Source organism: Meles meles, chromosome 20 (assembly GCF_922984935.1).
Source record: "Meles meles chromosome 20, mMelMel3.1 paternal haplotype, whole genome shotgun sequence".
Classification (NCBI taxonomy): Eukaryota; Metazoa; Chordata; class Mammalia; order Carnivora; family Mustelidae; genus Meles; species Meles meles.
In genome coordinates this window covers 59,187,999-59,200,575 of record NC_060085.1, presented here as the reverse complement: position 1 = coordinate 59,200,575, position 12,577 = coordinate 59,187,999, and the positions used below count along the sequence as shown (strand labels likewise).

The 12,577-nt window shown below is 51.9% G+C and overlaps 1 protein-coding gene across 2 annotated transcripts in view; it reads right to left on the bottom strand.

Moving 5' to 3' along the window:
• The window catches only part of MGLL (monoglyceride lipase), a 112,390-nt gene that overhangs the window by 28,070 nt on the left and 71,743 nt on the right, over nucleotides 1–12,577 (bottom strand). For both annotated transcript variants that reach the window (XM_045990996.1, XM_045990995.1), the window contains exons 4-5: nucleotides 1,731–1,867; nucleotides 298–408 (exon numbers count right to left, since the gene is read on the bottom strand). In XM_045990996.1, coding sequence (XP_045846952.1) covers nucleotides 298–408; nucleotides 1,731–1,867 — 248 coding nt within the window. The remainder of the gene's footprint in view (nucleotides 1–297; nucleotides 409–1,730; nucleotides 1,868–12,577) is intronic.

Sequence of the window (12,577 nt, the reverse complement as noted above, 5' to 3'; positions counted from 1 at the left end):
CTAGATTCCCAACATGTGTCACTTTGTCCCTGTTCAACTTTCACCAAGAAAACACACACAAACAGGAAACCGTTCTTCTCTCATCGCTAAGGGAGAAAACACACCTGACTTCAGACATCACGGAACCCCCGTGGCGACAAAGTTTGGTATTTGTCCAAACCTTCACACGGCAAAGGACGAAGTCTGGAAACGGACTTGGGCCTTTCCGCCCAGACTTTAGGCAGGAAAGGACGTGCCCACGGACGCCCGGGGCTCCCGGGGCCCTGAAGACTCGCCCAGAACCGTAAGTCCGTTTACCTTGAGAGTCGTCGCAGACTCAGGGTTGGCCAGAACCAAGGGCGAAATGAGAACCATGCCGGAGAAGTGCCTTGGCCTCTCCGCGGCCGTGAGAATGACGATGGCTCCTCCCTGCAAAGCAAAACAGGCCAGGGTGGGCACATGCCAGCTTCCGCCAGCGCACATATTTCTAATAAACCACCATCAGCACACTCCCCCGAAGCTGCAGGCCTGGCCCGGAGCCCCAGGCGGGGTGGGGGTGGGGGGCTTACCTTGGAGTAGGCTCCATGGAATGTTGGATAAACTGGATCTGCAATTATTTTATTACACACGTTTTTTCCCCCCTCAGGGTTTTCCAAGAGCAAACATTTCAGAGAGATATAAATAAGGTTCCTGCTTGTGGGCCGCCAGTTAAACAACACATTTCTACTTCGTTTCCAGCCAAAAGCTGGCAGACCCCCAATGCATTCATGCCGTCAGCCTTAATATGAGATTTTTGGTTTTGTAATCGGATTATAAGAAGAGATGGCTATACTGCTATACATTTTTTTTTTCTTCTTGGTTCGGTCAAGGTCCCAGAAATTTTGGTTCCAAGAAAAATACTCAGTGAGCATGAATGGTGCTGGAAGCAGGAAGCCTTGGTTGTGGGCCTAAAGATGAGGGTAGGTGGGACCACAGAGGTGGATAGAGGCTGGGCAGGTAAGAGACAGGCAGGAAGCAAGACCGGTTGTGATAACGGGGGCGGAAGCCCGGCCCCAGAGGGAAAAGTGCCCCGCCGCCCCCCCACCTTCACATTTCATCAGTTCAAAATTCTCTGCCAGCCGACCTGTCAGGCTGCCCGGGGGGAGACGTGCTGCCCATTTGCAGGCTGCGGACTTAAAGATTATACTTGGTTGATTCTTAGGGGATTAGATACATTTAAAAGGTGGAAAGGATTCTGAATGTTTCCCTGGGGAGATCGTGTCCCCAGTTCCCATTCGTACTGTACAGGCTGGAGCAAGCATCCAGGGTTTGGGCACTTTCCCTGGGCTTCTCGCTGATGGAAGAGCCATCCCCACTCTGAGAAATGGCTCTGCAGGGAGAGGCGCCCTTGGGAGTCTCACTGTGAAATGGCACTGAGGGGCCAACAGAGCCTGAAAAGAAAAGACTGGTTTCCGAAGAGGCCCCGCGGCCGAGGTTCTCAGAAAGGATGGGCAGGCAGCCTCTGGCGTCCTGGGTCTCAATGAGAAGCTCCCTCTTGGACAGTCTCCAGGACGCTGAACCTGGCTTGTCCTGAGCGCGAAAATGCCCAGGAGCTCCAAGTACAGGGCACGCAGAGAGGGGGCGTGCCAGCCAGGCAGAGAGCGGGTGGGGTGGGACACGCCTTGTCTTCATCACGGGGTCTCACCCCTCCCACCCACAGCGAGGCTGGGGACCGGGCTTGATTTGGGCGGGGTCTTCTGTGGTCCACTTACCATGGAGTGGCCCAGAAGGAAGACAGGGAGCCCTGGGTAGTCTTTCTGCATGATATCCACGTGCTGTAACACATCCCTGATGAAAACGTGGAAGTCGGACACTACCATCCTCTCCCCTTCGCTCTGTCCGTGGCCAACTGGAAGGGAATGGGAGATGAGAGAATCACGGTTACCAGGAGGCTGTGGGCCACCTGAGCCCAGTGGTTTCCTCGCCGGAATTACCGACCACTCTTTTTTTTTTTTTTTTTTTAAATATTTTATTTATTTGACAGAGAGAAATCACAACTAGGCAGATAGGCAGGCAGAGAGAGAGGAGGAAGCAGGCTCCCTGCGGAGCAGAGAGCCTGATGTGGGGCTCGATCCCAGGACCCTGGGATCATGACCCGAGCCGAAGGCAGAGGCTTTAACCCACTGAGCCACCCAGGTGCCCCTTACCGACCACTCTTGACCGAGGACCCAAATGTATCATCCCATGGAATCCTCTCTTTCCAACCACTCTCCCATGTGGGAATTCTCTCCCCGTTTTAGCAAAGAAAGTCAAAGCACAGACTGGTTAAGGAACTTGCCCAAGATCCCACAGCCTGGAAGTGGGATAAGGAGGGACATAAACATTGCAAAGCCTGTCCACACAGCCAGGATGCTTTCCTCGTGGCTGTTTCCAAGGAAGGAAGAACAGACAGGTGCACAGAGTCTCAACAGGTCTGATTTTCTACCAAGTGGCTGGGAGTGAAATTGATGGGGCTCAGAATTTTCTGGGATCTTCCCAGCTCCTTGATCCTCACAACCGTGTTTCAACGTTAGACTTTCACCAGGTCAAAGTGTTGCATCTTGTCCCCTCACTCACAGCTTTCAGCGATGACAATCTGACAAACACGCAATGAGATAAAACAGCCCGGGGTGTTTGCCAGGAGTCTCCACGACGCCGCGCTAAAACTAGGTCACAGTGTATTCCTCCTGGACTGTATCATCTGTTGCGTTTCTGCGCTGTTCGTTCCCCCTGGTTCTTTTCTTAGGGTCTCTCCACGTTTTCCCTCTGAAGGACATCAGTCGCTATAGAAACCGCGTACTGGCGGCTACCGCTTCCTTATTCAGGCTGCAAGCCCCTCACGCGACTGTTTGAAAATCACAAGCAAGAAAGAGCTCCCAGAGAACAGGGGCCACGCACCCAGGGTGTCCGCCCAAACCCTTCCTGCCATCTCTGCGGGGACAGCTGTCACGGGAGTAACGATGGCAACACTCATTTCACAGATAGAAAGGGGAAGGACTTACTGCCTAGACCTGACAGGCTGCCCGCACCTCAAATTCAGGACCCACCTCCTTGGGCAGGGGACAAGCTCCTGTGCCCTGCTGTCCTGCTGTCCACCACGCACGCCGCCCCAGCCCTGCCGCCTCCCTGACCATCGCGTGGTGCCGGGAGCCCACCAGCAGTCACCGTCTCAATAGCACCCTCTGCTCCCGGAGGGTTGCTTCCCTCCTTAAATTGATTATTATTTTTTATGGTGGTAAAATATACCATGCAATTTACCACCTCAACTGTTTTTAGTGTTCGGTTCAGCGGGCTGTGCTGCTGTCACCACCGTGCACGTCCAGAACGCCCCTGAATTGAAGCTCCATACTCCTTGTCATGGTCTGAATTGTGTCCCCCGCCACCCCTAAATTCTTATGTTGAAGCCCTAGACCCCTGTGGCTCATCATGGGGCTGCCTTTGGAGACAGGGCCTTCAAAGAGGAGGTTTAATTAAAATGAGGCCCTTCTGGTGGGTCTTAACCCTATCCGACTCCTGTTCTTACAGGCAGAGGAGATTAGGACACAGAGACGTCCAGGGCATGTGCACAGCGGAAAGACCATGGGAGGACACAGCAAGAAGACGGCCACCTGCAGGCCAAGGAGAAAGGCCTTGGAAAAAACCAGCCCTGCGATACCTCAGTCTTGGGCTTCTAGCCTCCAATGTGCGAGTCAATAAATGTCTGTTGTTTAAGATGTCCCGTCTATGGTGCTTTGTCATGGCAGCTGGAGAGGACTGATAACACCCATTCCACGCTAATTCCCCATCCTCCCTCCCCCATCCTTAGAATATACTTCAGTAGTGATATGCCAGAGTCTTGTGTTTACAGTTCAAGTTATTGCAAATATGTCCTAATTATTTCCTCCGTGGGCTTGTGTTCCTAATCTGATAGACAATGACGTTTGTTAATTTTGAAATAAAATTTGTTTCCAGCTGTAAGTTTTGCTTTTCAATTCAATTTCTTTTCTGAATAGATACACCCTGACCTGGTACAACGATCAGAAATTTATAAGAAGGTCCTCCCAGTGAAGTCTTACTTCTATGCCTATCTACTCCACCCCTCCTCTCTTGTTCACTATGGTTAACCATTTTAGTTATTTTCCGGATTTTTCTCAAAGCATTTCTTTTTTGCAAAAATACGTTGCCATGTGTGGTAGGTACCGCTTGGTGTGAGCAAAGGGAAGTTTCTGCAAGCAGTCTCTCATCGGAAACTATCTGTGTGCTAGCTGATCTCTGGTTCCGTTAACAGCAGGCTGTAATAAATTGCCTCGGGGTGTTCTAATTCACCTTGGTGAAGGGGCAGCTTCGGGGTGTATGTCTAGACATGAGGTTGCTCGGATGAAAGGTACGTGCCCGCGTCACTTGGCAGTTTCTGCCAAATTCCCCTCCACGTGGGATATCCGGCCTTGACTCGATCCCCTTAGTATGGGAGAAGACCCATTCTCTCAGTCAACAAAGCGTGTCTACTGGCATTTGGGTTTTTACCCATAAGATAGGGGAGAACGTGTAGTTTGAACATCTTCTCATTCTTAAGAGCGAGCTGTATTTCTTTTGTGGTGAACTGAGAATTCATGTCTTTGCCTATTTTTTTCTGTCTTGCATTTTGTCTTGATATTGAAGAGCTTCTTCTCTACAAGTTGGTCTTTAGTCCTTTTACTTTGTTTATGTTGTGTTTAGCTGTGCGGGCGATTCTTATTTTTAAATGGCCAAATAATAAGTCCTTTCTTCTAATGGCTTCTGAACTTTGATTCTTGCTTATAAAGGCTTTCTCTATTTCAAGGTTCTAAAGGGTATTGTCAGTCATACGTTGTGAGTCCTTCTACGGTTTCATTTCTTTTTTTGTGGTAACATGTACATAACATGAAATTTACATGCATCACTTCTAAGTGTTCATTCAGCTCAGTGGCCTGAAGGACACTCACGCTATTGTGAAACTGTCACTCCTATCGAGCTGCAACGTGCAGATGGGTCTTGATGTCTTAACGGAAGTCATGAAAAATTCCTTCATTACTTCACTGGGTTGTGAGGTCACCCTTGTTGTACTCCATAGTTCCCACTTTCACTTGAATCTAGTCTATTTCTGGGTTTCTGCTCAGTTCCGCCAGTCTGCTTACTCGGGGGCTAGCTCCTGTTATTAAGTACTACAATATCTGCCTCTCCTCTCTACGGACCACGTGCAGGAGGCCCTGGGCACTCCCCTGGCTCGCCCTCGTTCCCATCCGTGGCTCCCATGCCCTGGCTCTCCTGATTGTATACATCTCCTAGCTACACAGTCTCTGGCTCCAACGCCTCCAGAACTACAGATTTGGTCAGAAAGTCTCCCGATTGTCCCATGGCTCCTCAAACCGCTTCCAGACAGGCTCTCCTACTCACATGGGGCTTCATGGCCCCATCGTCTTTCCAAATCATTCAGGCCCAAACAAGGCTGTTGCCTTTGACTTTAATTCTGTCCCTATGGCTAGTTGATCCCCAATTCCTTCTGGATTTCCAGCGGCAGAGCCTCTTGAATCAGTCGCTCCCAAGGGATGAGGCCCCTGTTGGGTTTCACTGGTCACGGCCTCCTGACCAGCCTCCCTGACCGCCGCAAGCTCTCCCAGCTTTAAGCGGCTCAGCACTGCCCTGCTTCCCTTCTGGAAGGTGCTCTGAGCCCACAGTAGCCCGAGGTCCCCCACTGCACTGTGCCGCGGGGATTCTAAGGCGAGTCTGCCTGGCCTGGGCAGAGGAGAGTGCTGTGTGTGATGAGTGATGTCTGCTAAGGACACGAAGGAGGAAGTTCAGCATTCATGTACCCCATATTTGCCAGGCTGTCCTGCCCTTGTAGTCACCTGCACTTCCTCGGGGCTCTGTGCACAAGCCTGGCAGAACGGAGGGGCTTGATGAATGTCCGTGGAGATGAACTGTAGGCAGTATTTCCATAATGCCCACGTACCAAAGAGCTTTACTCCACGACTCCGGCTACAGTGGATGTGATCCATTTCCTTCCCCACCATGCGGACGGAGCCTCCGGAACCAAAAACAGTCCGCACGTGCAACTCACATTCTCCTTTCCCTCGTGTCTTTTCAAGAACCCTTTTTCAGAAGGCTGGTGATCCTGTTAATGTTCGAATAAAAAGAAAAGAATACCCCATGTCCCTTGTATTAGGGAACCAGTCCTACTCAATATTCAGTTTCTTCTAGAAGAAAATGCTGGGACAAGACGGCTTGAAGTAAGGGAGGAGAGGGTAAGGGCTCACAAAACGGGAGTAACAACACCCGATGTCTGAGCGGCTGCGTATCATTTACAAAGCCCTTTCCCCAGAGTTTATTCCCTGTGATCCTCACGATTGCGAGTTAGGGTTCCAGTGCCCCACTTTCCAGCAGAGGAAAGGGACCCTCTGGCTGACTGGATGGAGCTCGGTGCCGCGGTGAGTCAGGGTCCAGACTCCACATCCAGTGTTTTTCACTATCACTTCCGTGGGAAACGTGGGCAGGACGCGGGAGCTCAGAAGGCGGTGGAATGAGGAGAAAAGCCCTTCCTCATTGGGTAAAGAAACCACCGCCAGTGCACATGGCGGGCACCTTCCCTCCCGGCTTGTGTCAGGAGCTGCTCGCACCTGAGGCGAGTCCCGGGAGTGGCCCATCAGCGGCGGTTCACACCGGGTGGGTCACACTCGCCAAGCCTCTGAGCTTGTGACTACCAGCAGATGTGCAAACACGGGCCCCAGGAAGCGTCTGTTGTGAGCCCTCCCAAATATTTGAGAGCAGAGTACAGCGGGAACATGCAGGCTGGGCAGAGACATCGAAGTGGACCACAGCAAACAGCGACAGACGCTCACTGGAGACCTCATGTCTAGGAGAGCACTGTGTTCGAAGGTGTTTGCATCGACACGATGACCCGTCCCTGTTCAGCTGACGGGGCCTTTGCCCTGGCTGCCAGGAGTTAGGAGGGAAAGCTTCACCTCCGGGTGGAGGGAGGGAGTAAGCAGGGTGGGGAGAGGCCCCCGGATAGGGGGTGCAGATGGAAGACACAGAGAACTGGAGACTTTCCCCAGTGACGCAGGATACAGGGTCCTGCCTGAGGTCCTGGTCCTGGTCTCTGGTTCTGCCTCCACCCACCAGGCTCCCACATGGAGGAGGGCAGCCCTCGCTCCAGGGCTGGCCTGCAGCAGCACCTTCTTCCCCTGCTGACCAAGAGACCCACAGAAGCTGCAAAGTCCACGGGAAGCCTCAGTATGGCGGAGCTAGCCAGCCACAACTTACCTGGCCATACCTGGCTTGTGTTATTTAAAATGCAGGCGTGTGACTACAGGTGTTAACATCAGACCAGCGTTTTCCTGCAGTCCCTGTGGCTTCTGAAAGGCACAGGTCAGCCTGGCAAGTGTAGAATGCTGCCAAGGCTTCCACGAGACTTCAGGGTGCCCAGGTCCCAGCTTGGCCATCTGTCCTGTGAGAGCAGCGCCTGGGCATCTCCAGGGAGATGTCTGTGGCGGAGGGGTGGGGGGGCGCCCTATGGCTTTGGTTTTCCTAGCCCCTAACCCACGTAAGGGCTTCTGTACAAGCAGAAACCTCTCCCAGTTTCTCACCTCTGCTCCTTCAGAAATGACTCGCCAACCCCCCCTTCCAAGGTGGCCCCGCCTTCCCACAGGCCACACAGGTGGTCTGCCAAGGAAACCAGTTCCATGGAAAGATGAAAGCACAGGGAAAGGGGCTCTGGTCTTGGCTTTGGCTCAGCTCCACAATTCCCAGAGAGATCCAGGGTGAAATGAGCTATTTTCCAGGCCGTTGTGTTTATGCACTGCAGTTCTGTGAGTTCTCTGTTCTGGATTTTCCGGAGGAGCTTTCTTCCCATGGGCAACGCAGCCTTGGGAGGCACGTGGAGCTAACTCGGAGCCTAGGCTCTGGGGAGCTGGTGTTGGTCTCCCTGGGGACATCCATTGGTGAGAGGACGGGCACTTCCTCCCACCACAATTAGGGTATCGGCCTTGCACTCCTGGCTAACCCACTGGAGGTCAGCAAGCACTGGGCTGGGGAGGGGAGGGCCCTTACAAGGTGTGTGGTCAGGCCAACCAGAGAGACGATCACCGATCATCGTGGAGCTTCTGGCCTTGCAAGTCATATGGCTGGACCAGCAGGAGCGAGATGTGAGCGTCACAGTCCCTCAAACCCAGAGGGAGAATTGGCTGTGGCTGACTGCCAGGGTGGAATGGACACTGTTAGGAGCAAGGTGAAGGCCCTCTCGAGGCCCCCACTTCTAAATCTAACGGAATCATTAAGTCGTATGTATCATAGGAAGGAGAGACACCGGTACAGCCACTTTGGAAAACATTTTGGCATCTCATAGGGTGGAAATTCTGTACCCTACAACCCAACGATTCCACCCCAGGTATAAACACGCCCAAGAGAAATTCTTGTGCACCCTCCAGGAGACAGGCATAGGGCTGTAGCAGCCTGTTATCATAGCCAGAGATGGAGATATTGTAGCAAAAGGGATCTGCTACAGTCAGATGAATAAGCTAGAATGAGCTAAAGCTACGTGTAGCAACATGAATGAAACTTAGACAACAAAATATAAGGTGAACAAAAGCAAGTCACAGAAGATGGCATCACTGTGCCGATCAGCCCTTTCCTATAAAGCTAAAAAACAAAAAAATAACAAAACCTCCCAGCAAAAGCAAACAATGTACTCCTTAAGAGTGCCATGCCTATGTGATAAAAACATAAAATAACAAAGCAAGGGAGGGAACACAAAGTTTATGAGGGTGGTTACCTCGATTACTTGTGCAGGTGTAAAATGGGTAAAGCGTGTACGCATCTCCTGCAGGTGTTGGGGGGATAAATGAAATGGCATAACCTACTGGGCATACAGCAGGCCGTCAGTGTCTGCTAGCTATCACCCGCCCCACCCCAACCCTGGCCCTACACACAGTTTCAGATGAGAAAACTCGTCAACTATCTCGGGGTTCAGCCCTCTTCTGTGCCAGCCTTCTTCCACACGTCTGACCTGCATTTCTCACGCTTGGAAGGATTTCGTCTTGTCCAGCTCTCCAAAGAGACAGAGGGCAGCTGGTCTGTGTCCCTGGGACGAGCATGGCTTTCTTAGACATGAAATATGAAAATCCTTTCAGCTCAGTTTCCTGCGAACTAAAATCCCCAGGTTTCACCCGTCAGAGGCCCCTCTTCCCCTTCCAAAACATTAAGTTAGATCTGTCAGGTCCTTCCCTGATCCCAGAAGCCCCCGGGGATGTTCTTCAGTGCGTGGAGCTTGTTTGGAGCGTGTTTAGGTAAACACGACAAAAACACAGAAACGCAGCGACCCAAGTCCAGCGCCCGTGGAAACGCGACCGAGGGCTACTCAGAAAAAACAAAGAAGTATGCGCATGGTACGCTGCGTGGCTTTCAGACACGCACAGGTTCATTTTGCCAAGATGGGAGATGCTCCACTTTTAATATATTCAAAGCGGAGCTTACTGAAAGCCTTGGAGAGAGACAAGCCCCTAAGACCAGCTGGGATCACCATCCCAGAGCTTTCAGAGAAGGCAGGAGGCGGGGGTTCTCAGCCCCACGAAGTAAGTGGGGTGCAAGTTCAAGAAGTGGACCTACGATGGTACGAAGGCAAAGAGAAAAGAGACCCATTCGTCAAGTTTTCTCATAAGCTTGTGCCAGGGTGGAACGGACACTGCTAAGAGCAAGGTGAAGGTCCTCTTGAGGCCCCCACTTCTCAGCCTCCTGCACGGTGATTCCTGCACTGTGGTGATAAGAACACTAACTTGGAGGATCACTGTCCAGTGCAAGACGAGGAGGCAAAAGTCAGAGAGGGCCGGGCACTAGAGGACTGGGGTTAGGGGCGGAGGGCTGGAGTCAGCTCAGCCTCCATGTGACCTGGAACAGGTCACTTCACCCTCAAAGGCTCAGCTTCCTCGCCTGCTGTAAGGGACACTCACGGAGCCCACTCCATGGGGTACCTTGAGGATGGAGTGAGAGCCTGGGTGTGAGGTGGTTGGCACTATGTGGGGGTGTGCAGGTGGGCTCAATAAATACCTATTGTCACTATCACGTTATGAGGACGGGGTCTGGACCCAAAGCCGCCCTGCGTTCTTTGCACTGGGACATCTGCTGTGTCATTTTTTATACCGGCGCATCCCCGACCCCCTCCAGGATGCAGGGAGCTCCTCTGCTCCTCAAACCCGGCATTCACTATGTACTAACATGGCCCAAGGCGTTAGCAAGGGGGAATGATGTCAGAAGTGCCCGTGATCCCTGGAAATTTGTAAACGATGACTTAGATCTTTCCTGTGGATTTCTCAAGCAGATGTGGGGGCAAGCCACACCCCAGGAAGTTTGTTTCCCGAACCAAGTCTCCACCTCCCAAGGAGCAAGCAGGGTGGGGGTCCCACATGGTAATGGTAGAGGGGTGGAGGCTGGGGGCCCTGCAATCCGGCCTCAGGCATCCCCCCACCAACTCAGTCTTGTCAGAATAAGGGATGAGGCAAAGGGAGGCCTTGGGCAGAAGCCACCGGCCACAAGCATCAGTTAAACTTACAGTAATACGTGTTCAAGGCAGCTCTCTGGGAACAACCAGACAAGCACGGAGGTAGCCGTGGAGTGTGGGGTCAGGGGTCGGGGGGCAACTCGGGGGTTAGACTTCCTCAGGTCAAATTTGGCCTCATTCTAGTAAGGCATCATGCCAGGCTTTCAACTTCTTGGAGCTGCAAAGTGCGGGTAATCCTAACCCCACCCATACCACCTGGGTTGTTGGTAAGATTAACGGAGGTCGTCTACGTCAAGTGCTGGGCACAGAGGAAGTCATTGGTAAGCACCGGCTGCAGAAATATGAAACCACACGAACAAACGAATGGAAAACAACAAACCACTCCTGCCCTCGTCAACCAGAAATGAGCATTATTGAAGTTCGGTCTCTTTTCAACAGCTCGCCAACATGAACCGTGTGAACTGACCTGGGAAGACATCTGGGACGCATTGCTGGCAGAAAACCCTCAAATTGTGGCAGGCTGCCTAAAGAGCTCACTGCTTATGTTCTTAACAACCCACAGAATCATTCTATTCCCTATGGTGCCTGGGAGGCTACCTGCCTTGCATGCGACTCTGGACATGACCCCCGGCAGGGCCATGGCAGGCTGGCAGGGGCTTCTCAGGCTCTTCCCAGCCTGGGATGCAGGTGCCTCACTCTTTGTCAGGCAAAGGCCTCCTGCTGGGCCACCTAGGATGCGCCTTACAAAGGGGCAGAAGGTTTAGGAGGAGGTGGCCTTGGATGTGATTTCCAGCAAGAACAGGCAGGGAGTGTAATTTGACCCCAATTTCAGTCCCCAGGGGCATGGGTGCCAGGGCGTGATTGGGGAGGAGGTCAGTCCTGTGAACCAACCAGGACTTCCACTAAGAGGGCTGCTGCAGGAAGATGGAAACGCAGCTCATTTCAACCAAGTAAGTGTTTCCTAAACACCTGCTGTGTGCCTGTTCTTGGCTGGGGACTGGGATTGATCAACTAAAGTTGATCAACTAAAGTTGATTTGTAATTTTATATATGATATATGAATATCCCTCCTTGCATTGTTACCTAATTTGTACTTGTGATTTCTATGGACTGCCTGCTATCCCAGCAAGGGGGTCAAATCAGGACTCAACTATTTTCAATGGCAAGGCTTTGAGAGTGCTTTCGATCTCTGGTGTTATCGATAACACTGGGGTGAACATCTTGTTACAGATATTTGTAGAATTGTTAGGATTAACTTGCCAAGATGGGGTTTCTGGACCAAAAGATAGGACTATTTGGGGGAGTCCCCGTTCGTAGAACCAAAGATGCTTTTCTAAATGGGAAGTTTTCGTCGTCCCCTGCGAAGTCCGGAAGTGTGTTTCATCACATCCTTGTCTGAACAGGGAGCTGGGTCTTTGTTTATTACATGGGAGGTGGAAATTCACCTGGTTTCCACGCAGGGACCCCAGGGGAAGCTGTCATTGAACATGGAACTCCAGTCGTGTTTTTTTCTTCTCTGCTTTTGGTGGGGAGTGAGCCTAGAATATAAATGGGACCCAAACTGTGGTTCATAAAATCATCCAGGCCCAGGGCTGACTCATTTGGAAGCTCTGGGGCAGGCAGCCATACTGAAGCACCCTAAGGTGAGGTGACAGAAACCCAGCTCAGAGGCTCAGAGCTACAGTCTTCCAGTTCCAGAAGATCTCCCCAGACTGTGCTGTCTGCTCCCAGTGTTAACCTCAGGGCTTTAATGGAATGACATGCCTACACCCCCATATCTCTTTCCTACTTTAGAGATCATGGTCTCAAAGCTTGTTTTGCAATGAAGGTCTGGCTTGCTTTCTGCGCTCCTGTGGCCTCCAGTAGCAGAAACCCCCTTAGCAATGGCAGCTACCAAAGCCTAAGAATGGAAGACCCACGACAAATGAAAAGTAAAGGAACTGCAGTCTAAGGCTGACCCAAGGGGGCGGGGGAATGGTCATCAACCCACACACGCCTCTCGTGCTAAAAATGTCCTTGTTAGGTTCCAAGAGCAGAGTGTGGGAACAAAGCGGGATTCAAAGTCCTAGGGCCCAGGAACCACAGAGGCGACAT